Raw genomic sequence first — 25,698 nt, 5'->3', positions numbered from 1 at the left:
AAGGCATATTCAATGCTGATCTCATAATTCTAGACCCCGCAATATGAATGCAATAAGAATATGAAATGAAATTAATTTAGAAATCATTTTTACTTTAAATTCAAACCGGCTAATGTACCTCAAGAAATTGCTTGCTCTGTCATAATGATTGTATTTTTTTTTTGTTCTGTTTGTGTTTTACTTTTCTGATTGTTATTTATACATGAAATACATTAAAGGAGCTGTATGTAAGAAATTTATTTCAATTAATCATAAAATGGCCCTGATATGTCACTAGACATTAAGAAATCATGTTCATTTCAAATACTTATATCACTGACAACAGTAGTCCGGCCAGGATATTGTCCTTTAAAAAGTGAAGTTGCAGCCCTCAACTGATGTTGATGTTGACATGTTGTGTTTTGGTCTGATGCTCCTCCCTCCACCTATCTACCAATCACGAAGTCAGTAGTGTTGCGGCATCCGGGTTGCCAGCTCTGCTCTAGTTACCACAGCTGCAGCTCGTCATGTTCCTGCTGGATCCTGCAGCCGATCTGGCAACCTCGAGTCAGGGGGGAGGGGGAGGGGATACACCGCTCTACAGTAATTTGAAAGTGATTGCAGTACCAGTTTTGGCCACAATCTTACAAACAGCTCCTTTAAAATGGTAAAGTCCATCCGGATGAAGGTGGGAGTTTAAATTGTTAATTTACGTTGTTGTTGTTATTATTATTATTATAAAGGAAGGACTGTCTGTCTATGTAGTGCTCCTCAAATTTACTCTGGTGTTGCCTAACCTCCTTTATTGTTACCTAAATTCACTCTAATCATGTCTAACCTTCTCTAGTTCATATAACTGATAGCATTTTGCTCTCATGTGAAAAGCAACAGACATACAGCAGGGTCAGCAAATCCGACAACAGCGTACAGGTTACAGAAATCTGTAACTCTCCACTATTTCACACAGGACGACTTTGTTGTTACTCAAATTCACTCCGGTGATGTCTAATCTCCTGGTTACCCTAATGCCCTCCGAGTCCGACTCCGAATCACATGTGCTAAAAAAAACCATAATAACAATTAGTCATAATGCTCGCTTCACCTCATTGGCTGAGACGCAACACCGTTTAGCCCCGCCCCTTCGCGCTTCTTCCTCTTGGCGTTGTCTGGGCAACCGAAAAAGACGCTTCACGGCTAAAGGCGCGTCGTAAACCTCGAAGGGCTCATTTCATTTTTTATTGTCAAAATCATACATATGCTGCGCGGAAAACACACGGTCATAACGGCAGTGCTGAGTGCAAGAGGTCTCAGGTAAATGATTTAAACAGTCGTTATTTAAAGCGTTTTTAAAGCGGCAGGCCTCAGTGTGGATTAGCTAACACAGCTAGCGGTAGATTTACTAACATAAAACAGATGTAAACAACATTCTCCATTACATTTTGCCAATGACATTTAAAAAAGCGGAGGATATCGCCACAACAGTTTCCCCAGCTGTAGAAATACATCTTCTCTACAACTTTATCCGAGCAGCAAACCGTTAACTTTGAGTAGTCACACCTATGTAGAAATACCATGTTTTGCTCTTAGTAACATGCTAATACCATGTTTTTGGATACTACCATAAAGAAAACATATTAAGTACACGACATTACCATTTAAATACGACTGTGTATGGATGGTAAACACACAGTATGTATCAAAATACCATGGTATCATCTGATTCCTTCACTTTACCATTGTACCACCACAGTACTTTTCTATTTGGGCAGTTAGCCACACTAAACCATCTAGAGATGTAGTAGCTGTCATATTTAGGTTCTCAAGTAATATGATCAAAATCAGATGACTGCTGTAAGATGTGTTTTATGATATTAATACAGTCTAATAATTATTTGTGTAGATCTGTAAGTCATGGCTGTGTATTTTGATCATCGTGTGGAGGCCCCTGACAGCGGTGGAGCAGCGGTCCTCGTCTCATGGCACTCCAGTGTGTGTGTGCTGGCCGTGGGCTCTGTGAATGCCTCCAGCGGCGGCTGTGTGGATCTTTACCTGCAACAGGTGTGAGATGATCTCTGCACACTCTGACTGTGTGTTCATGCATTCTCTGCAATACTCACACAACTTTATCAAATGAACAATAATGTACGTTTTCAGCAATACAGTATATACACAGCTGTTTAAAGGTTTGGGTCAGTTAGGTTAGGTCAGTTGGGTCAAACACAATTTTTTTATGTTTTTGAAAGATGTAACTAGATGTATTTTATCAAAAATGTACAAAGTATTACAATTTAGATAACTGTTTTGTTAATATTTTGTAAGATGTAGTTTATTCCTTTGATCAAAGCTGAATTTTCAGCATCATTACTCCAGTCTTCAGTGTCACATGATCCTTCAGAAATCATTCTAATATGATGATTTACTGCGTCATATTTTTATTTTAATTTTTTTGCGGAAACTAATATACATTCAAAAGTTTGGGGTACATTTAAGAAATACAGTTAGGATACATTAAATTCGAAAAAGTGACAGGAAAGGCATTCATCGTGTTACAAAATATTTATTTTTTTAAATAAATGCTGTTTTTTACTTTCTATTCATCAATGAATCCTGAAAATAATAAGAAATGTTTCTTGAGCATCAAATCATCATATTAGAATGATTTCCGAAGGATCATGTGACACTGAAGACTGGAGTAATGATGCTGAAAATTCAGCTTTGATCACAGGAATAAATAACATTTTATTTAAAATTGTAATAATATTGCTGTATTTACTGTATTTTTTGATTAAATAAATGCAGTCTTGGTGAGCAGAAGAGACTTCTTTCAAAAACATGAAAAATTATTTTTTCTTAATTATTCCAAAATTTTGATCAGTAGTGTAAGTATCAATGTTTTATCATTTCAGACCTAACCTAACTAAATAAATACTTAATATTTAATAGTTAACCAGAGATTTGAATGTTTTATTTTATAATAAAGGTCCAAAATTCTTTTATGAAATATTATCAGTGATAACGTTAAGTTTTAATGTGCTCTGTAATATCGGAGTGTGTCTGTTTGTGTCATTAGGGAGAGCATGTGGAGCTGTGTCATGTGGAACGGGGATTCAGCCCTTCGTTGTTGCAGTGGCACCCGACTAAACCCCTGCTGGCGGTGGGGTGGGAGACGGGCGAGACCATTCTCCTCTCACACCCCTCCGGAGAACACACACCCCTGCCCAACAACACACACACCGCCTGCATCACAGTGCTGGAGTGGAGCAGTAACGGCAGCAGACTGGTCACGGGGGATCAGGTCACACACATTCACCTTCATTGCATGCGTATATTTAAATATATATAATGTAATAAATGCTTAAGTGAGTGTATGTTTCAGGCAGGTGTAATGGCGGTGTGGAGAGTGGACGCTAGAGGGAAACTGCAGGGATCTCCTCTGATTAAACATGACTACAGTAAACCACTGACGTGCTGCATCTTCAGACCTACAGCTCCTGCTGAGTGAGGCTCATTTAACCACATAAATATCATGAACAGTTTAGTGTCAGTAATTTTCTAGCTGGACTAGAGAGGAAGTTTTAAGTTGTATTTCAATTAAATTGCAGTTTAGTTTCCCTTGTGGAAAAAGAAGTGCACTTAAACGTGTATATTTTAAAAACTGTATTTTCCAGATAATTAATTAAATAAATTAAATAAATAAAAAGGCCACTTGAAGGGATAGTTCACCCAAAAATGAAAATTCTGTCATTAATTACTCTCCTTCATGTCGGTCCAAACCAGTAAGACTTTCGTTCATCTTCGGAACACAAATGAAGTTTGTCCCTCCGTGTACTTAAACTAAACTTAAAACTTAAACACTTTTAAAAAGTGCACTTTGTAATAATTGTCAAATGAAAAGTTTTAGTTTAAAGTACATTTTAAATAATCTTTTGTCATCCTTTAAATAAGTATACCTATTTTGATGCGTTGACTAACGTATTAAAGCACATGTAAAGTACTTGATTATAATTTTAACTGTTTTTTGATATTTAATGTAAAGTTAATATATGTTCAGTGTACTAAATTGCAACTTGATCATACAAATGTGTCATTACAAATATATTTAAATACATAACAGATAAGTTTTAATAGGAATGACATTAAAATATATTTTAGTTAACCTTAAATGCTTGTCACGTCAGTATATTCGGCAGTACACTTTAACTATATTTAAAAAATAAATAAATAGAAGTTACTATGTAATTACACATCAAGATAGACTACATAAGTGGGTCAAAAAGCCATCTAATTTTCAGCTAATTGCATTTTATATAAATGTGAACTATAATACTTTTTCTTTCAATTGCAAGTAACATGCAATTGAGTGTCTGAAAACATTACATTAAGTTCGCACTTAGGTTTCCTCTAAAGTATATATATATATATTTTTTAAGTATGCTACAGTTTACCTCTTTTTCACAAGGGTTGCTACACTGTGTATCCACTTCTTATTGTTAGTTGTAAGTATCTATCTGGTATAAGAATCCTACTGTGTGTTTTTAAATGTTTCTGTAGGGATGTGGCGACGCTGGCCCGCGCTGCTGTTAGCGGGGATGAAAGCGCTCTGGACATGTTTAACTGGAAGAAGAGCAATAAAGGAGCAGTGTTTGCGATGGGATCACAGGAAGGACTGGCCTTCTACATCAGTGCAGCTGATGGTAAGAGACAGCAGGACGTTTACCGATGATGATGTGCAGTCGCTCTGGGTTTGTTTTAACCGTGTGTGTGTGTGTTTTAGGGAGCGTGTACAGTGTGGATGAGCAGGCGCGGAGTGTGGCGTTGCTGTCTGTTGAGAGTGCGGTACAGAAGATGTGGTACTCCAAGAGGAGAGCCGTTCTCGCCGTGGTGACTGAATCTCTGCAGCTCTCTCAGTTCAGTGTTGGGCCAGAAGGGTTCACTCAGGAGATCAGTAAGGTAACAACCAATCGGATAACACCTCATATACAAGGGCTTTACGAAAACAGCCTATCAGATATCAGTACACTGCTGCAAAAACCAGACAAACATCAGATTGCTGAGATAAATGTGTGTGTGTGTTTGTCAGTGTTATTTTAATAGTATTAAGATACTGTTATAGTATCTCAATAATAAGTTTAAGTTTAAAATAAGTTTGTTTTTTAATATTTAATTATAGTTTAAGTTAACTATAATAACCCTGGTGTGTGTGCAGGTGAAGCTCAGTAGCAGAGGAGGGCAGCACACAGACATTGTGTGGACAGAAAACGGTTTGCTCATCACAGCATCAGGAGAACAACACATCAGGTTAACATCAAATTTTAGTCTTCTGTGTTTGGTTTTACAGTGTATATAAAAGTATTTCATAGTTTCTCAACAGATGTCCTGAAATGTTCTTAGTGTTCTAATAATGGTGTGTGTGTGTAGGTTGTGGGATGTGGAGTTGGACGATCATTACGCTCTCTCGCTGGATGAGTCTCTGGGCTTCGAGAAAGGAGAGCTGCTCAACTGTGTGTCCTTTTGCATTTCTAAACGTAAGACTTGCACTGGGATCTCTATATATCATTAATCTGAAATGGAAAAGCTTTTGTAACATTATACACTACTGTTCAAAAGTTTGGGGTCTGGAAGAATTTTAATTATTTATTTTTTGGAAAGAAATTCATTAAAAGAATCCTGAAAAAAAATTGTACACAACTGTTTTCAACATTGATAATAATAATACTGTAATTTTTCCTTGAGCAGCAAATCATCATATTAGAATGATTTCTGAAGGATCATGTGACCCTGAAGACTGGAGTAATGATGCTGAAAATTCAGCTTTGATCACAGGAAAAAAATACATTTTTAAAATAATGAAATCGAAAAATTATTAATAATTAATAATTATGTAATAATTTTTCACAATATTACTGTTTTTACTGTATTTGGATCAAGTAAAACATGAAAACATCCTACCGATCTAAAACTGTTGAACAGTAGTGTATATTGATTTAAGTTTAATGTTCTTTCCCCATTTGCAAATAGATTTATTATGCAGAAACTTGTGTTAGATATACAAAATTTGGATAAATGTTTTTCAAAAACAAGAAAAAAAGTATTATGTAGTTTTGTTTATCAACTAAATATATCTTGTTTTAAAGATATTTAGATATTTTTACTGAAGAAAAAAAAATCACAAAAATATCATATTTGATAGAATGAGTTCTTTATGACCTGGTAAAGCATTGTGTTTGCAACACTAAGGTCATTGGTTTGATTCTCATGGTGTGCTTGTGCTGATAAAATGTATGGCTTGAATGCACTGTATTAGATCAAATATTATGTAAATGTGAACATGATTTTATGCTCACCATTTTGACATGCTTGACGTGCAGCGTTATATGTTTAATTTGAATGGGATAAGGAAATGTGTTTTTATTCAGAACTAATCTGATCTTCCTTTGCAGAAGTTCTTGCGGCAGGTACCAGCATGGGTCGTGTTGCTCTTTGGCACATGGTGACGGTCAGTGATCAGAAAGGTGACACAAAAACACAGTGGAAACTCCAGACACCAGCAGAGGTGGAAGGAAACATCTCACAGCTACAGGTACAGGACCCTTCTGAGGTGTATTCAGGGATATTTCCAGTTCAAAAAAAGAAAAGTTATACCAATAATGTATATAAGCTCGTTTTAGTAGCATGTCTGAAGTCTCTCTCCCGTGTCTGTCTGTCTGTCTGCAGTGGGGCTCGAGTTCTCATCTGTTGGCCGTCTGCAGCAGCAACAGCAGCTGTGTGGTGATTCTATCAGAACATGTGATGTGTTCTCATTACAGCCAGCAGATGGCGGCAGTGCAGCTCACACCAACACAGCTCAGTCTGGCCAACTTCAACACCAACACACACATCACCTTCCACACAGACACACACATCAGAGCCGTGCAAGTCACCAAGGTAACACATTCACACACAAGCTTTTAACACAAAGCCCTTTTCTAGTCTTTCCTCATTCTTATTATCACCTCATTCTGCAAACATATAGTAATGATTTTACCATAAACATTCAAGTCAGCATCATTGTTCACAAGATGATTCACTCAGTGTTTTTATTGCCAGATCAGGGAAATTTATTTTCGCAGAACAAGAAAATAAATGTATATATAAAATAAATAAATATAAATGAAATAATTATTAATAAAAATACAAAATGTTCTAAATGATTTGTGTTTCTACAGGATATGGTTGCGGTGTGGAATGGGAAATATATCACAGTGTATGAGCCATCAGGACAAACACTACACAGCACAGGTACTAATACCGCATGACAGATGGGCAGCACCACAGAATCTGGATCTGCTTATATGTCAGTACTAGAGTCATTATCTGTTGAATTCTGTTTTTTTTTTTTTTATCAGGTTCTTTCCAGTGTGAGTCTGCTGCTCTTGCGTTACATGATGAAAACATTTATACCATAGAACCCAACCGCGTCCAGATCCGCACACCACAGGTACACACACACACACACACACACACACACACACACGCTCACACACACAGAAGTGATGTCACTAATGCATACAAACTCACGTACACATTCTTTATCATATGAAAATACACATTGAATATTCACATTTCCAAGTTTGTGTTTCTTAAGTGTATGTGTGTGTGTCCAGGGCACAGTGAAACAGTTGCTGGTCTTTTCTGAAGTGGAAGGAAACCCGACACTGCTGAGTGTGTGTGGGTCTTACCTGGCTGTGGGAACAGATACGTCTCACGTCAGAGTCTTTAACCTCACACGCAGGTAAACACACACACTCAGTTCTACACAAACATGTGTAAATGTATATGAGTGTATAATGTGTGTGTTTGTGTGCACAGGGAGGCCAAACCCTTGGGCGTCACAAAGAACCTCTGTGAGCTCATTCCTGACCTGGGCGCTCTGAGATCAGTCAAATGCAACGCCAGCGGCAGTCAGCTGAGCGTCCTCGTTACACAGGTACAAAAAAAGACAATTCTTAAAGGGACCATATAATGGAAAACAGGATTTTGCTCTTTTGAATTACAAGTTTGATGCTCACAATGAATGTCGACCAAGATCATTTTCTGAAACTAAACTGCAGAAATGCAGCAAGTTGAAAATGGTCATGAAAAACTTAATTACTTTTAATTCAAGTGAACTAAAACAATCTTCACATAACCTACTATAATAAATATCACATTTAGTTGTGCCTTTAATATAGTGTGTTGTACATAGTAAAATAGTGATTTTTCTGTCTCTGTCAATATCAGCTTTCTCCGTTTGAAAGAAAACTGTCAGTTCATTTTACCCCCACTAAGTTTATTTAGGGCATTCATGCTGTCTAGGTAAGAAAATTAAGGGTTAACACTTGGTATCACTTTATTATGTGAGGATCAATCCTCTTGATACAACGTCAGTATTGCAAGTATTTACACTTATTTTCACAATTACACCTGCATGTCTTAATCATTGAGATAAGCACATTACTGACAGAATCAAAAATCCGGCAGCCAAAGCCAGCTTGAAACATGCTATAGATAGATAGATAGATAGATAGATAGATAGATAGATAGATAGATAGATAGATAGATAGATAAATCCTTTCATTTATATGTGCAGGTTTTGCCAATGTCTCTGTTGTGTTTTGTGCATCGTAGGTGAACGGGCGGCCAGATAACAAAGTGTATTTCTATGACATCGAGCTGGACACGCTGTCTTACTTCGACTTTTTCACAGGGAGGCCAGAGAGCAGTCTCGCACTGTCCGACGACAGTCAAAGGTACCGTGACACGACATATTGCGTGGTCTCACAGGAACAGAGATGATGCAAGCGCATAAAAATAAGCCAAATTTCATTGTGAAAAAATGTTTTTAAATTTAAGAACTCGATGCGAGGGGGAGTTAGCCGCCCGCTGCCCTGTTTCTCAGTTCTGGGACGAGAATGAGCCGCGTCTGTTTGTGTGTGAAACAGTTCCTGTGAACTCTGACCTCCTCAGAAGTAGCCAATCACAAACAGAGAAGGTAAAACACAACATGATAATGAGACACCCCCCCCCATGTTCTCACATTCATATTTCTTTAAAAGACTCCTTTAAAAAAGTGTATTTTCATAGTCCTGGCTCATTTGCAAAGTATTTGCAAACTATGCATTTTTAGACATTTTAATTTATTTCTTGAAATTTGAAAATTGAAACCTGAATGCATTATGATGGCTAAATAAATGAGTTCAAATATATTTAAAATGTTTTTGTTTTCCCTGACAGGAGGACGTGATGGTGGTGACGTTCTTTGTGACACAGGAACATGGTCTCCTCCTGCAGGACTCGCAGCCTAAACCAGCTACGCTGCTCTCTCTGCTGGCTCTGGATACACCGTATTACTATTATATTTGTAAGGTATGAACACACAGGAGCCCTTCATTCCCCTCCTCCTAACTCTCTGTGAATCTGTATGCATCTCTATTTCTCTCCCCTTTAAATACATTTTTCTGTATTTCTTGCATGCATCCTTTTATTTTTTATTCTGATTTTCCTTCTGACTATCCTGCTGCTCTTAAGCTCTTATTTCGGAGGGGAGGACTCGTTCTCCCTGACGTGAGTACCATCACAATCACCCAGCCAATCACAATCACAATGCCAATCAACCATTTGGCAAAAGAATCATCCATTTGATACGCGTCACTCTTTCTCTCTTCATTCATCTTTCTGAATTTGGTTCAAAAAGAGTGTTTGCGTTTTGCTAGTTTATCGTTAATGAATGTTTCTCTCTGTCCTCTCAGCTGGGTGAGGTTGGAGATCAGAGCCAGGCGGTCTCGACTCCCGCCGAAGCGCCCCAGGTGCCGTCGGCCCCTCAGATGGTGGTACGACGAGCCCTACGAGACTTTGTTGGGTTGGAGAGCTGCGAGAAGCAGACGCGAGACGCCATGCTGAACTTCAGCTTCTACCTCACTATAGGGGACATGGACGAAGCGTTTAAAGCCATCAAACTCATCAAGAGGTACATGTACTCGTGCACTCACATCTTACCAACCAGTTACCAGAGCATTGAGGTTTATCAGTGTTTGAGCTTTTGAGTTGATCAGAGTATGTTCAAACCTGAACAAACCTGTTCAAAGAGCTGATCTGTGTACTTGTGACCTTGATCAAGATACAACTTCAGGTTACTCCAAAACAACAGAACCTATAAGAAGTGTATGTCCAAGTCACTTCAATATATTAGTAATCACTTTTTTAAATAATAAGGGATCAGATTTCACACTTTTAGGGACACTTTTTTTCATTCAGCCTGCTCTACTTTTTAATTGTTTTTCTATGTGAAGTGCTAGAAAGATGTCTCTGACTTCTTTTCAGCGTCTTGTGCATGAGTACCGCATTTTAAGATGCCATTTCAGGTTAAAATTAGTTTAACTTTTAAAACCACGCCTTATTTTCCATTTAACAGCACCATGGCTCAGCAGTCAAACTGCTTCAGATGTCAGCACTTATTTTTTGACATATCAAAGTACTTAGCAAATGTGCGTATCAAAGACTAGATGCGTGTGATGAAATTATAGTTTGTGTGATAATAAATGTTGTGTTTTTATACCTAGTGAGCTGCCTACATGAATTAAACTACTGTAGTGGAAGATTCTGATATGTATAGAGCAGGATGATCGCTTGCCGATTACTCAAAATCAGTGTTGTTGATGTTAACTTAAAACTATTAAAATTGTCATTGATTGAAATAAAGCTGAAAATAAAATAAATATTAGATGAAAAACCTAAAAGCTTAACAATTATAAATGTTTCCTTGACGACTAACTGATATAAAATGTTTAAAGTAAAATAAGTTAATATCAGTTAATGCTAAATATATGTATATGTATATATATGTGTATATATATATATATTTAAGCTAATTCAAAATACTACATAATATAAAGTATTATAAAAATAATAGTAAAGTAACACTTCTCAGAATTCTCAAAATATTCAAAAATGTCAGCAGATGAAAGGTAATTGGCTGAAGCTGATAATCTCAAAAATTTAAACATTTGCCAATTAATGTCCTGGTCAATATATTGGCCCATCACAACTAAAAATGCTGTCTAGGTCGGCAGCTTACTAGGTTTTGAAACACAAACACGAGTCACTGTGAGTGAGTGAAACATCCTCTGCGTTCTGCCTGCCTGCATTCTGGGTGTATGAGGAGGAGGACGTGCCAGATGGCATGCTTGCCATTTACCAGCCATTACAGTGAAAAGGGAGATGTTATGTAAAATAATCTTTATCATAAAAATGATTTACTAATGATAAATGAGGTAATGGTGAGCCAGACATTTATATTGTATGTGTGTTGTCATTGGTTTCAGACAATACTAAGTGCAGTTCCAGAAAGGATATAGTGATCTAAACAGACACGCACACACACTGCCGTCTCCCGGCTTTGTGTGTTTCATGTTTGTAATGGGAATTGTAATTGTACTTCGCGTGCTTGTAAGGTTACTGGTGTTTATATGTAGGTGTGTGCAGCGGCTTCCCAAAAGACGCCTTGTGTGTATGAGAGCACTACCGTAAAAGACACAGATTTCCATGACTGTATGGGGTGTGTGTACTGTACATTCCAGCTGTATTGTTTTAGTTCATTTTAGCAACAGATGAAATGCGGAGGAGAGGAAAAGAGCTCGAGCGGAGCAATCTATTGATTCCTATCTTTAACAATCAAATTCTCAAGAACTGTGACGGATCCCTGTAGCACGTAACACACACTGTCGGATTTGTTTTAATGGCCTTTAATGTTTCACCTTTTGAAGGTTAGGTCACCTAAATATGAAAATTTTGATAATTTCAAATCTGTATGACTTTCTTGAAACAATAAAACCAAGTAATCAGAGGCTGTAAAGCTCCAAATAAGAATTAAAAGGCACCTTAAAACTATGATAAAACTATTTTCCTTATGACTTGTGTGCTATATTCCTATAAGTAATACACAAATATATTCAATATGGCATATCAAGATACATCATATTTGCAAGTCATTTCGCCACACCATGTACTATATGAATGAGGAAGCAAGGTTTCAGAATTACAACAGAAAATACATTTTTAAGTTCGGTCTGTTTCTCACGCAGATCTATCGTATGACTTCATAAGACTTGGAATATAGTGCACGCGTCATATGCACCACTTTTATTATACGTTTTGGTGCTTTTTTGTCTTATTTGAAGATTGACAAGACAACCCCTGGTGACTTCATGCTTTCACTGTATGGGAAAGAGCAAGTGTGAATACAATAAAATACAAAAAAATTGACCAATTGACCATTATCAATAAAATAACTAAGAATAAAAAGCAGGAATATCAGCTCACCTCATACATTCATGTAATTCATATGCATATGTTCTACATTAATTATATGAATGTATGATGTGTCTATATACAGCTCCATTTACAAGTTTTTTATGTCTATTATCAAAAATACAGTAAAAATGTAATATTTTGAAAAAATATTATTACACTTTAAAAATAAGTGTTTTCTATTGTAATATATTTTAAAATGTAATTTATTCCTGTGATCAAAGTCCAGTCTTCAGTGTCACATGATCCTTCAGAAATCATTCTAATATGATGTTTTGCTGCTCAAGAAACATTTCTTCTTATTATTACTATTAATAATGTTTTTTTAACATTACTACTACTATTATTGTTATTATTATGTTGAAAAAGGTTGTGCTGCTTAATATTTTTGTGGAAAACGTGAAACATTTTGTTAAATTACTTTGTGCATGATTAAGGCATAGTTCACCTAAAAATCAAAAATGTTGTTTATATACAGACTTTTTTTGTATACAGATTTTTATTTCCAGGTGAACTATCCCTTAATAATGCGAATAGTTTCTGTGCATGTACCGGTAGTAACATTAATAAGCCTCATGTTATCAACATCCAAGTGTCAGTCTGGAATCAGGGGGTCACCTGTGTGTGTGTGTGTGTGTGTGTGTGTGTGTGTGTGTGTGTGTGTGTGTGTGTGTGCGTGCATGCGTGCGTGCGTGCGTGCGTGCGTGCGTGTGTGTGTGTGTGCGTAATTATATGTGTATGTGTATGTGTGTGTACATGTTTTTCTATCCCGGTGGGGACTTAAGCCTGAATGCACACAGACTCATGGGGACTCGTGTCACTGTGGGGACCTAAATTGAGGTCCCCATGGGTAAACACGCTTATAAATCATACAGAACAATTTTTTTTGAAAAGGTAAAAATGCAGAATGTTTCCTGTGGTGGGTTTAGGGGTAGGGTTAGTGTAAGGGGACAGAATATACAGTTTGTACAGTATAAAAACCATTACGTCTATGGAGAGTCCCCACAAAGATAGTAAACCAGACATGTGTGTGTGTGTGTGTCTCCATTCATTTCCTCTCATTCAGACTGTCCTTGACTCTTTGCTCACCGATCTCACACACACAGTCAATCCCAGAACAACCCTTTTGTGTGTTGAATGGCTTTGTTTATTACTTTAATAATATTATATCAGTCCCGCTCAGGGTGAAATGTGAAATTTTAATAATATACTTAATATACCTCTGTATTATACACATATATGGGTACCACAGGCACAGGTTAACAAGTATGGTGTCTACTGTATACTGAACTGATATAGTTCCAGTTTATCATACAAGTATGACCAGTTTCAGATCATCTCCTTCTTAATGGTTACTATGCAGAGTTTCCTCATTGGTGTCTTGTAGATTATAGGATATCTGATGAATCGTCACATGGAGATGTATGGAGATAAATGAACAGGCAGAAGTCACTAAAATAATTTTGGTACCAAATGCCCAGACCTGCACAGAATCTGCTCCACCAGATTTCCATCTCATCTCCTCACATATTAGATTTAATATTTTGGAATAATCTGATAATTCTATCAACTCTGTTTAACACATTTTACTATATTTGGGTGTCATATCTCCTCACAGTAAAGAAAAGATGATATTTTGTTTAAACAAAATGAAGCAATTAATCAAAATTAAGCAAAATTTCTACCTGAAAAGTTGAAAAAACAAATTGAATTTAAATAGTCCTAAAATAGACTTAATTTTTTTTTTTATTATTATTTTGGAGCAAAATGTGATCTGGGCATGGACATAAAATATGTGTGAAATTCACCAATTTAAATGCATTCTGCAGATTTGTCCTCGTAAATTAGCACTGAAACTGTGTATGAAAGTGCAGATTCCATGCCGGTCTGTTAATGACTATATCAGAGACTTTGCTATATCCAAATGACCTGGGAGCAATGTTCAATGCCTAGACTTCTTTTGAAATCTGATGCTCCATGTTTCCTAGAACTATAATAGATACATGTGCTTTTACTTTCTCATAAGTGCACTTATGAACATAAACGTGTCAAGATCCAGCTTGATCTTTATCTGTCAGTTATATTCTTTACAATCCACAGTCCTGCTTCTGTGTTTAAAGGAATATCCAAAGTCTTCCATTCAGTCTGAAGCAAGGTCACTTTTTTCAGTCACATGATCAAAACCCTTGTCCTTAAAGGGACAGTTCACCCAAAAATGAACATTTGCTGTTAATTCGCTCGCCCTCAGGCCATCCAAGATGTTGGTGTCTTTTTTTCTTCAGTAGAACTTTAAAGAGGATTTTTAGCAACTGAAACCGAAGTCCTTGGTGATTCATCATATAATGCAAGTCAATGGCTACCGTCACTTTGAGAGTCAAAAAACAAAAAACGATCGTTTCGCTTCATAAGACCTCAATGTATCATCAGTAGCCACTGGTATTATTTTTGTTTTGCCTGTATGTGTGTTTTTTTTTAACTCAAAGTGACGGTAGTCATTGACTTGCATTATATGAATCACCAAGGACTTCAGTTTCAGCTAAAAATCCTCTTGACTGAAGAAAAAAAGACGGGATGGCCTGAGGGCGAGTAAATTAACAGCACATTTTCATTTTTGCGTAAACTGTCCCTTTAAGCAGAAGATCAATTTCACATAAAATGATTGAAATCCTCTCCATGGGCTTTTGTGTCCATCCCATCTAAATATCCATCATGCCCTTTGTCTCAGGTGAGATGTGTCTTTGTGTGTCAGCACGGTGACTCTACGTAGTCATTGTCTAGGCGTGGCCTGAAGGGTGTGGTCAAAGATCGACTGATGACAATGACAGACGGTGACAGACAGTCGTCACGGCGATGCAGAATATTCCAGATTAGCATGGCTGCGGCTAGCGTGGCAAACAAGCATGCAGCGATGTTTACGTAGCAAGAGTAGGACAGGTGAGTGTAGGGGCCAATCCTGTAGAACGTCACGAGGCCGATCACCAGCACAAAACCTGCAGAGACAGAGAGACAGGACTGAGTTTCAAAAGAAAGTATAGCCAAAGGCCCAAAGCATCATTTGTAAGTTGTAATTTTTAGGATGCATGCATTTTAGAAAATAGTGTGAATTTTCATTTCATGCCGACTTATCACATTATTTGATAGATTTAGCTCTTCTTTAATGTGTAATGCAAAATAACTTTTAAAATACAAAATATATTATTTTTTAATATCTTTCAAATATCAGTCAATATCACCATTACATTTCAATAGGTTATATAGGATAAAATAAATCAAATTATACCTAAATTAGGCTTTTATTGAAATTAAGGGTGTTGAATATCATACTTCCCCCTTTAAAATGATCTTTTTGACATCATATTTAAGGGAGCGATCAAAGAAAAAAATTCTGACCAGATTTCTTTAATGACCTTTTCCTAGATTTTAAGGTTTTTGAAGTGATGAATTTGCCTGAACTTTTTAAAATTTGCACTTTTATACATTTTTATAAATGAATATTCTTCAGATTTATGTTACTGGTCTTGTTGTGAACAATTCTTCTGTGCAGTTTATATATATATAAAATGTTGCCTTCATAGTCTTTAATCAAAATGTCATAGCTTGTATTTCTTGTGATAGGTCTTCAGTTAAGTGAGAGCACATATTTTTGAGCTGCACATTTTTCTTTTACACACTCCTGAAGCTGTTTCTCAATAGACTTTTATTGTAAGTGCATTACTGTAAACACCATTTGTATTTGTTTTTTTACTAACTGAATTATTTTCTTTGGTATTAGACCGCATGTCACATTTTGCTGACCATAGAGCCTGAACCTGAAACATTCCTTTAATTCATCACAACCATAATAATAGTTCAATCTTCTTCCCTTTTGACTGATTTGAATTGGTTTTGACTAATAGGAGTAGTACGTCTCCCACTTCCTGTAAAGACTCCGAGTACATGTGTTATTAATAACTGTGGCCTGAAAACACAACAGTAGATTCCCAGAAATACAGAACGCAGAGGATGTGAGATGAATTGAGTGCAGGAGAGCGACGAAATGGAAAAAGTTACAGGATTCAGATCATGTTACACGCGTGTTTTATTTAGGCAGAAACAAGAGCGAGCGAGTCATTTGTTCATTCTGTTTTTATTCTGAATGCAGCTTTTTTTGGCCCGATGTCATCCCCTTTCCTTCCTTTTCTCCGCTATCCTTCCATTCTTCCTTCCTTCCCTCCATTTCATTCAGTTTCATCTGACGATTCTTACTCACACACGCTCGTACAATTGAACTAGAACATGATGTACAATAACAGGCTCGATTAAATTTATATCAGGAACAGATGTTTTTCTCTCTTTGCTTTACATATTTCTTTTTTTCTCTCTCTCTCTCTCGCTCACTTTCTTTCTCATGGACTGTTTATTCTTGATCAGTTTTGTGGAGAAAGACAGCAAAAATTGTTTTTTATTTTTGATATATTAAAGCTCCAGTCCGTAACTTTTTTAAGTTAAAAATAATCCAAAATAATTATATTAAAAAAAACGTATTCTGCCAGTGGTCAAAACTATCTGCTTGCCATAGCTAGATTCAAAACGGTTAGCTTGTAATAATGATTTTAATTCCAGTGGTACTGGTGGGTTTCCGCGGGAAATTCGAGCATGTCTTTGCGTCATGACGTCACACCCGTACACATAAAGAAGGAGTTTCGGCTAGCCGGCTATACTGCGCGTGACGAGATGTTTAGATGTATAGGCTTTTCTCGCAGCACTTTACATGATTAAACTTATGGCATCCAGAAAGATCCAAACAACAATCATCAGTGTCAACTGGAGATTCAGCAGTTATAAAACCCAAAAGACTTCGTACTTCGGATTTAAGGTGGCTAGAGAAAGAGGAAGAAACCGTCTCATGCGAACACAAGGATTTAAACATCGGCGGGGCTTTTGAAAAGTGCGTGAACTCCGTGTTTTGAAGGGGTTCAAAACGGAAGAAGAGACGGCTTTTTTCTGCTGAACAAGTAAGACATTTCAATAGTTCAATCGTGTAACAGTACGTTTTCTTAATTCACACAGTTATGGAGTTTCCTTTGTTGTGCCTTTCTCGTTTTGCTATTATGGAGAATATGAATTCTGAACTACACAGGTAACCATAAAACACATTAAATTTAACATTAGTCACGCAATGCTGATGTTGTTAACATGAACAATTTGAGAACAAAGTAGGCTATAATTTGCACGGTTGCTGTAAATCGCGTTGATTAAATCTAACGAAGCTTATCATGTCGAATGCTTTTTCCCCCTTAGTTGGTCAGAACAAAAATGGATTTTACTTACTTGTTCAGAAGACATTTTCTTATGAAAATTCTTATTTTGGTCAAACTTTCAAAAAGTGAATCTGTGATTCTGTATGCCAGTATCCACACAGCGCGGTGACTGACAGCAGCACTCGCCTCAAAGCACTGTGTTCATCCGTGCTGTTTCATGCCGATTTACAACCCACGTAAAGATAATAATTCCGCGAATCACTGCAGTTACAGATTTCGAACAGAGAGATGGCGACAAAGAGGAAAAGATACGGACTGCAGCTTTAAAAGAAAAACCCTTTCAGATCCGTTTAGTTGTTTGTAGACTGTAGTCTAACAGAAAAACCACCCATGAAAAACATGATGTTTACAGACCTGATCCAAATCACATCCATATATCCACCCTAGTCCAGTTTTAGAAATGTGTTTCCGTCAGATTATATTTCAAGTTTTTTGTCATTTTGGCTCATGACATGACCCTAACATCACACATAGAGTGCAGTCATACAGCTGTCTGAATCCACTCTTTTACACTCATGTGGCATTCACTGTGTATTTAAAGTTGAATTGGAGAACAGGTGTGTGTGGTTTCAGTTGCAATATGTAAATGAAGACTCTGACACTTACTGTATGTTGTCTAATTCACATAGTGAGTTCAGAACTGTGGTGAGATGTCACGATGGACTAGAGCAGAGGTGAAATTTCTCTTTTATAACTATAATGTAGATATACCAAACATTGTCTAAACAAATTCTGTCCTGTAGATTACACTGCTAATAAATCAGATTTTTTTAATAGGTTTTTATTTGACTGATTTTTCATAAAGTAATATTAGTCAGTCATTAGTTTTTTCCAAAATGACACACTATGTGCTTATGCACTATGTACTCAATCGAGTAGTGTATGAATTTTATAAGGTTATTTGTCATTCCCCCTCCGCTACATAAGTAAAGCTGTGCCAGTTGAGTGCATGAAGTCCAACGTTTTTTAGTGCATCATCCGGGTTTTAAAAGTGTGCTTTTTCTATTTGGAGTTTTCAGTGTGAACTCTCTACTCATAATACGGCATAGAATAATGCATAATTACGCTAATTGGGACGCACTTAATGCATGGAAGCATCTATGTTGTAGGTGTAGGACTTTGCTAGAGTGTTCTATCCAGGTGATGTTGCACGGTGGTTGCTAGAATATTCTCTGTTGTTGCTGATTGTACTGATTCTTCAATGAGGTAATATGACATTTAGTCAGTGATTGACGTCCTGACAGCAATCGGGGTGAAAACATCATGTCAAGGATTCAGACAAACATCAATCATATGTTCTTTATCATTTTTCTTGCATAAGGATGTCACAATTGTGTTGTTGTCCTAGGTAATCACTGGCTTCCGGTAACGTTCGTACGCGAGTCTCCGATGGAAGAGTGACCTCTGGCCCGACATATGACGTAGGATGTAGGAGTAGTGTAAGTTTACCTCTCGCGGTCCTCTTCTCTTATATCGTAATCCTCCGTCAATTCTCTTTAAAAATTCTAATTTTAGACTTCTAATTTGTGACCAGTGTTTTGTTTTGCTCTATCCTCTACGCTTCTGTGTACATCACGTCAGGTCAGAGGTCACTCTTCCACCAGAAGTTCAGAACTAGACTCGTGTACGGCCGTTACCTGAAGCCAGTGATTATGGTTTATAGATATTTTTCTCACAAAAACACATGGCTTTGCTTCAGAAGGCCTTTATTAACCCACTGGAGTCATATGGATTACTTTTATGATGGATGGATGCACTTTTTTGGGCTTCAAAATCTGTGGTACCATTCACTCCCGTTATAAAGCTTGGAAGAGCCAGGATATTTTTTAATATAACTCAGATTGTGTTTGTCTGAAAGAAGAAACTCATATACACCTAGGATGGCTTGAGGAGGGTGAGTAAATAATGGGATAACATTAATTTTTGGGTGAACAAACCCTTTAACACAAAGTACTCTATAATGAGTTTGAAATTAAGGACACAAGAAACTAGCCTTGACCGATCATCATTGTGCCCTTGAGCAACTGTCCTGGGGAAAGTCCCCCTGTTCAATGGCACCGTTGTGTGAATGTGTCTAGTCAGCGCACTTAAACTATGCCAATTGCCTTTGCATGTGTCGCGTGTTACAGTAGCAAAGTCTGGGTTTCGTATGGATGTTTATAAAGACTTGATGGCTTGCCTGCATCTGATTGGGTTTCCCCCGTTTACTTCAGGAAAGCAGTTTGTGCTTGTTTATAATTTATATGGCAGCACGAGGACATAATTGTTTTCATTTTGTCAGACATCGTCTGTTCCTTGAGATTGTGTAAACAGACACAGTATTGCAGGGACAGTTAATCAGGACACTTGTTTCCTCTACCCATAACACACACACACAGCACACATTTTGAGAGATTCTAGAACTGTCCTGATGAAACATGTTCCTCGTGGCGTCACACACATCCACTTTTCTTTCTTCTGTATCGGTCTGCGCTTCTTAAGATATGATCAATTCCCGTTCAAGTCCACGTCTAATAACTCTGACACTCGGCCACCCCACTCCTTACTGTCACACACCCCCTCCCCGTCTTTCCTCTGCGGCTCTGGGTTTGCATAACAGGTAGTTACAGACACTTCCTCGTCCTGAGCAGGGATATCCTGGCGCCTGACTGTCGCTCTCTGGAGCTGTGCGGCAGCCGCTGGTGCTCTGGACCCTGTTTAGCTAAATATAACTATTGTCACACTTAAAACAGCGCACACATACACAGGCAGTGCGCACTATTTGCTGTACTGATATACTACACTAGTAGCAGACCACCATCGTAGCACTACATCACAAAAGCCAGACCATGGAGTCACAGACATCTTTGATGAAACTTGAAAATAACTTTTTCTAATAACACAGGAAATGTACAGGGTGGTTATGAAAAATGACCCGAGGTTAAGAAAACAGCGGGTGTGATCAAAGAATTCTTATTACCTACATTTTTACATGTATGAATAAAACGCGAGTCGTGCTTGCCTGTGCAAAAGTTGGTGCTTGTTTATGTGATGGCCTTGGAGGTCCAGCGTCCAGCCCTATGCTGGGGTGTTTTGGGTGGTTGCTAAGGTGTTGCTAGGTGTCTGCTAGGGTGCTCTAGTAGGGCAGCATGTTTAATTAAATTAAAACTGAAATCACAACATGGCTTAGTGCGAATAATTAAATCGCCACGGCTATGATTTAATTAAACAAATATTATATATTAAATAATAAAAATTCTAGTAATTATAATATGAAATTGCAATTAGATTTTTTCCCCAAATCTTGTAGCCTTATGTTCTGGGTGGTTGCTGGTTGTTCTAGGGTGGTGGTTAGGGTTAGGTAACCACCTAGGGTGTTCTGGGTGGTTAGTAAGATGTTGCTAGAGTGTTCTAGGTTGTTGCTAGGGTGTTGTTATGGGCAGTTGTTAGGTTGTTGGTAGGGTGTTATGGGCAGTTGCTACTGTATTCTAAGTGGTTGCAGCTGCTAGGGTGTTCAGGGTGGTTGCTATTGAGTTGCTAGGGTGTTGCTAGAATGTTCTGGGTGATTTGTTATGTCCTTTTATTTATTTATAAGATACACCATGTTTTGGGTCATTTAGGTGGGTACTAGGGCGTTGTCAGATGGATGCTAGGGTTTTCTGGGAGGTTGTTAGGGTGTTGCTGGGATGTTCTATGTGGTTGCTAGGGTGTTTTGGGTGGTTGCTTGGGTGTTGCTAGAATGTTCTGGGTGTATTGTAATGTTCTTTTATTTATTTATAAAATATGCCATCAATTTGCGGATCATTACAACACTCACAATTACACATTCACTAGTAGCCCATCAACAAGCGTACATTAAGAATGCCAGTCAGCATTTAAACATCCATGCAGATGAAGGATGCACAATTCAAAGTGTACACGCGATAAAACGAGATAACATCACAGCCAGCACACTTTCATGGGACATCAGCAGCATGTTTTGAAGAGACAGGCCTGCGTTCGTCCCAAATGGGAGTTCATTTAATTTGTCAGCGGGCCTCTGGCCAGGACTCTGTTGTTTCCTGTTGAATTGTGTGTAGTCGCTGCGCTCAGGCTGCTATGCTTTGTTGATGTTTGTTCTGTTATAGATCCTCAAAGCTCCATCTTTCCTTTCCCAAAATGCAGAACAACAAACATAGGACAATAGAGACCGTATCTCTAAGGACAGACGGCTTAGATATTAAAGAATTAATGTGTTATTTGAGGGTGGGCGTGTTGGATTTCTGTCAGGCTTATTGAAGCTCCTCAAAGGGGCTGTTAGTGTTTGTTACTGACTGTACAAACAGGCTTGCACACTTACTGGCTAACTGGAACAGGGCTGCGATGGCCTCCTCCCACCACTGAGAATCCTGGGTAATGTGGCTTATCTCCAATAACCCAAACAGGAAGATTAGCTGACCCACGGTCAGAGCCACCGTAGCCATCAGGTTACATGCCCGCATCATGTCAAACTGAACTGTAAACAGAAAAGAAAAACAATTATTGCTCAATGGTTTTTAAGAGATTCAAACCCAACATGTACATGCACTGAAAATAAAATTCACTCAGAAATGTCACAAGTAATTACAAAGAAATGGCAAGTTAAGTTAATTAAGCATGAAATAACTTTTTTTTTAAAGCATGTTTTACATTGTGTATGAGCAGGTGTGTGTGTGTGTGTGTGTGTGTGTGTGTGTGTGTGTGTGTGTGTGTGTGTGTGTGTGTGTGTGTGGGTAGGTAGAACATCTGAATCATTGTAAGGAAGATCCAGCTGCAGATGTGCATGAGACACAACTTTGCCAATGTGGGTGTCACTTCCTGAAAGACACAATCCTTCACTGTGTCCATCCGTTTCCTATTTCTAAATCAGGATAGATGGACAGACGTGCCAGGCTGCAAGCTACAGTCCAGCAAATCTCTGCTAGGCTGTTCTTCCAGTGATAGTTGCCATGGTTTAATACTAGCCAGACAACTTCTAGACATGTCCTTCACTTGAGGAGGACTCTTAAGCTCATATTTTAAATAGGTTTTATATGAATGCAAGCAGTTCATACACGCAATCATAAAATGTCTGTAAAAAATGTAACACTTTTTGGCCAATTTTGTGGCTCTTGAAAGCGTTACCCCTTCACAAAATTATATACATATATAAAACATTTTGTGGAGTGGTAACGCTTTAAATAATTACTTACTGAAAGTTATTTTAAAGTAACATTCTATGAAACATTATATTAGCAAAGTTGATGTTCACTTAAATATGAAATATATTTATGAAACATGTACACTTGACATTTTATTATATTTTAATAGTTTTAATTTTTTTAATTTAATTTATTTAATAGTTTCAATAAGACATTCATTTTGTATCATGCTTGGCACTGAAATTATATATAGATAAAATATATTGATTTATGTTTAGTAACATTTCTAATTGAATGTACATGATGCGTTGAAAATTATAATATTACGGTAATATAATATTTCTTAATAAAAGTGTTAACTTTTTCTGTTAAACTTAGTAACAAAGGGCATTAAAAAGTGCGTAAATCTGTTGATTTGCTGCAGAGGTCGCATTAACGTCTATTCCCTCACACACAGTACACACGCTCCAGCTGTATCGCGGAGACTCACGTTTGACAGTGCTGCGTGACTCCTGGTACCCCGCGAACTCCGATCCCCAGCTGAGTCTCTGGCAGGGTGTGAGCTCGTGAGTGTGTGTGTCCTCGTGCGCACATGCTCTCCAGAGCCCAACGCTTCTCCTCCGTCCGTCCTCCAGCACCTGTAACACCCAGTTAGAGCTGAACGTCGCCACGTTGTTGAGCACCAGAGAAAGCAGGGCCACCGCCGCCGCCACCGCCACCAGCCTGCGAACGGCCATACGCCTCTCAAACACCTGAAACGTCCACGGGTACACGTGCACGCTAAACGCAGAGCGGCATGAACGCTGTAAGAGGTTAGCTAGAGGACATCGCCACTCATTCTTGTGTCTTGAGGAGTCTCTAGCCCTCTTCCTCAGAGTCCGGGACCGATGCTGCTCGTAGGGCTGGACGCTGGACCTCCAAGGCCATCACATAAACAAGCACGCTTTCTTGAAATCCTCGTCCTTTCTCTGTCTGCGGCTCTACGGTCTGTTCCTCCCCCTTTCTCCTGCAGATGTGCGCTGGGTCGTTTTTTTCTCCACGTCTCCCTGCTGGGAACGCTGAGGAATGTCTACGTGATGCTGTCTCTGTGCTTTTTGTTCTTTCTCACACTCTTTCTCGCTCGTTTATCTCAGATTACTCATCCTAACCAGTTTCCCATGTTCACAAGCGTGTGTACTTCATCCCTGAAAAGCTGAGAAGAACTGGGAGGGTAGGGAGTACTTGGGAATACATCTCTCTCTCTCTCTCTTTCTCTCTGTGGCTAACACGTTACTCCGGCTACAGGATGTGTTTCCTGGAAGGAAAACAGACAGAACAGAATGCAACGCCGTCCTCTTTCTCTCTTTGACTCAGTGAGCGGGTTATTAATGGAGCGAGAGATGTGATATCATGTATTTAGTGAAATTTACCTGTAGCAGTAAGTATTAAAGTTCAGCTTGTGCATCGTCCTGCAGCGTTTGCACTCCAGACATGAATGATTCCTCAAATACTGTGTTATTGAGGAGATCTGTTCTGTTATAGTGAGCAAATGAACCTTTTTCACCTGCTGGACCATAAAACAAGTGAAAAAATCCTACAGATGTACATTGAAGAAGCCACATACCTAAAACAATGTAAAAATTTACTTCATTTCTTCATTTTTATCCAATAAAAGGGAGAATCATAAATCATACTGGTTGGATTTGCTTCTCTCTCTACTTTTCTGCTGTTTCTTGCTCAGTTCTGGGCCCCCAAAGATTCAGGGAATTTCCTGTTGCTTAACTCTAATAAACAGCCCACATCTGTATCTACTAAAGCCGAACGGAGCGAAAAAGACGGGAGAACAGGGGGATTTTGGATAAATAAAGACCAGATGGGACTGGATGAAAAAAGGAGCGAGGGCACGAAGGGCCAAGCGAGTGGGAGAGAGGGAATGTGGGAGAGAGAGTGTTGGGTGTTGATGGGGTCATTCCATGCATAGCTGAAACGGTTCGCTCATGAGGTGGAACGAAAGGAGAAAGAGCAGAAACACTCAAACTGCTGAGAGCTGAAGAGACAATAGACTGCGCGAACATCATCTTTAACATCCTCACACCATTTTAAGACAGATCTGATGCTTCATGTTACGTTTCAGTGCATGTTTCCACACTTTTATACAGTGCAGATCTTAAAGTGTTGAGAAAAAAGACATCTGAATATTATATATAATGTTTTTGTTTTTGATTAATTCCTATAGCTCAAAAAGTAGAGAAGGTCAATAGCAATGGACCTATGACCTTGGTATAATGCCAAGGTCATATGTTAGATTTCCAGGGAATGCATGAAATAAAATATATACCTTCAATGCAATGTCGCTTTGGATAAAAGCATCTGCCAAATACATACATGTTAATGTAAAATGTGTGCATGTATATGATTGAATCTCCAGTGAGGCGGTGTGGGAGAACATGGCGCGGATGTGTGTGAAGAGTCGTCGTCTGGACGTGGCGCGCGTGTGTCTGGGGAACATGGGTAACGCACGGGCTGCTCGTGCTCTCAGGGACGCTGAAAAAGAGCCGGAGTTGGAGGCACAGGTGGCCGTACTGGCGACACAGCTGGGCATGCTGGTAAGACACACAAAAATTGACAAAGTTTGACATATATGAGCTCTTTTGCTAACCTACTAAATGTTCCCGTTCCCATTGTGCACATTCAGTAGTATGCATTATTATTAAAGAAAGGAATGTTTGTTATCATAATCTTGTATCTAATATCTAATAACTTTCTCCACCTCTGGAACAACTTTTCTGCTGTTTTATGTAGTGTATGTTTCACTGAGGTATGTCACATTATGGAAGCTGAATACATCGCAAATGACGTTTCATGTTGTGTTTAAATCACACAAGCACAAACACAACGTTATCTAAATAAACCTCGTGCACTTGGAGCCTCTCTGTCTCGTTCAGTACAATAACAAGAACTAAACATTTGGATTTAAA

At 38.2% G+C, this 25,698-nt stretch overlaps 2 protein-coding genes across 2 annotated transcripts in view; one reads left to right on the top strand and one right to left on the bottom strand.

The window, feature by feature from the left end:
- Window positions 1-1,137: 1,137 nt before the first annotated feature.
- Window positions 1,138-25,698, top strand: part of ift140 (intraflagellar transport 140 homolog (Chlamydomonas)) — a 29,482-nt gene continuing 4,921 nt past the window's right edge. Inside the window, exons 1-19 of the mRNA XM_056269575.1 lie at window positions 1,138-1,290; window positions 1,880-2,037; window positions 3,050-3,274; window positions 3,356-3,477; window positions 4,531-4,673; window positions 4,754-4,929; window positions 5,186-5,277; window positions 5,398-5,504; window positions 6,420-6,559; window positions 6,694-6,903; window positions 7,185-7,257; window positions 7,365-7,456; window positions 7,623-7,750; window positions 7,828-7,945; window positions 8,626-8,747; window positions 8,851-8,989; window positions 9,232-9,363; window positions 9,747-9,964; window positions 25,149-25,326. Of these exons, the coding sequence (XP_056125550.1) occupies window positions 1,891-2,037; window positions 3,050-3,274; window positions 3,356-3,477; window positions 4,531-4,673; window positions 4,754-4,929; window positions 5,186-5,277; window positions 5,398-5,504; window positions 6,420-6,559; window positions 6,694-6,903; window positions 7,185-7,257; window positions 7,365-7,456; window positions 7,623-7,750; window positions 7,828-7,945; window positions 8,626-8,747; window positions 8,851-8,989; window positions 9,232-9,363; window positions 9,747-9,964; window positions 25,149-25,326 (2,562 nt within the window). The 5' untranslated portion in view covers window positions 1,138-1,290; window positions 1,880-1,890. The remainder of the gene's footprint in view (window positions 1,291-1,879; window positions 2,038-3,049; window positions 3,275-3,355; window positions 3,478-4,530; window positions 4,674-4,753; window positions 4,930-5,185; window positions 5,278-5,397; window positions 5,505-6,419; window positions 6,560-6,693; window positions 6,904-7,184; window positions 7,258-7,364; window positions 7,457-7,622; window positions 7,751-7,827; window positions 7,946-8,625; window positions 8,748-8,850; window positions 8,990-9,231; window positions 9,364-9,746; window positions 9,965-25,148; window positions 25,327-25,698) is intronic.
- tmem204 (transmembrane protein 204) lies at window positions 14,793-23,752 on the bottom strand. Its single transcript, XM_056269588.1, has 3 exons — window positions 23,232-23,752; window positions 21,922-22,077; window positions 14,793-15,293 (listed from the first exon to the last, which is right to left on the bottom strand). Exons 1-3 carry the CDS (start codon window positions 23,476-23,478, stop codon window positions 15,049-15,051), a joined length of 648 nt encoding a protein of 215 aa, XP_056125563.1. The 5' UTR covers window positions 23,479-23,752; the 3' UTR covers window positions 14,793-15,048.

This window comes from Rhinichthys klamathensis, unplaced genomic scaffold, assembly GCF_029890125.1.
Source record: "Rhinichthys klamathensis goyatoka isolate OS25496 unplaced genomic scaffold, OSU_Roscu_1.1 h1tg000282l_1, whole genome shotgun sequence".
NCBI classification, from domain to species: domain Eukaryota; kingdom Metazoa; phylum Chordata; class Actinopteri; order Cypriniformes; family Leuciscidae; genus Rhinichthys; species Rhinichthys klamathensis.
The sequence above is the reverse complement of the archived record's forward strand: the minus strand, read 5'-3'. Positions and strand labels throughout refer to the sequence as shown.

Excerpts from the sequence above, each read along its gene's own strand:
- tmem204 (XM_056269588.1), bottom strand. The coding sequence starts at position 23,478 with ATGGCCGTTCGCAGGCTGGTGGCGGTGGCGGCGGCGGTGGCCCTGCTT. Across the intron at positions 22,078-23,231 it reads GTCACGCAGCACTGTCAAAC|TTCAGTTTGACATGATGCGG; the intron begins GTGAGTCTCCGC and ends TTCTGTTTACAG. Across the intron at positions 15,294-21,921 it reads AGCCCTGTTCCAGTTAGCCA|GTTTTGTGCTGGTGATCGGC; the intron begins GTAAGTGTGCAA and ends CTGTCTCTGCAG.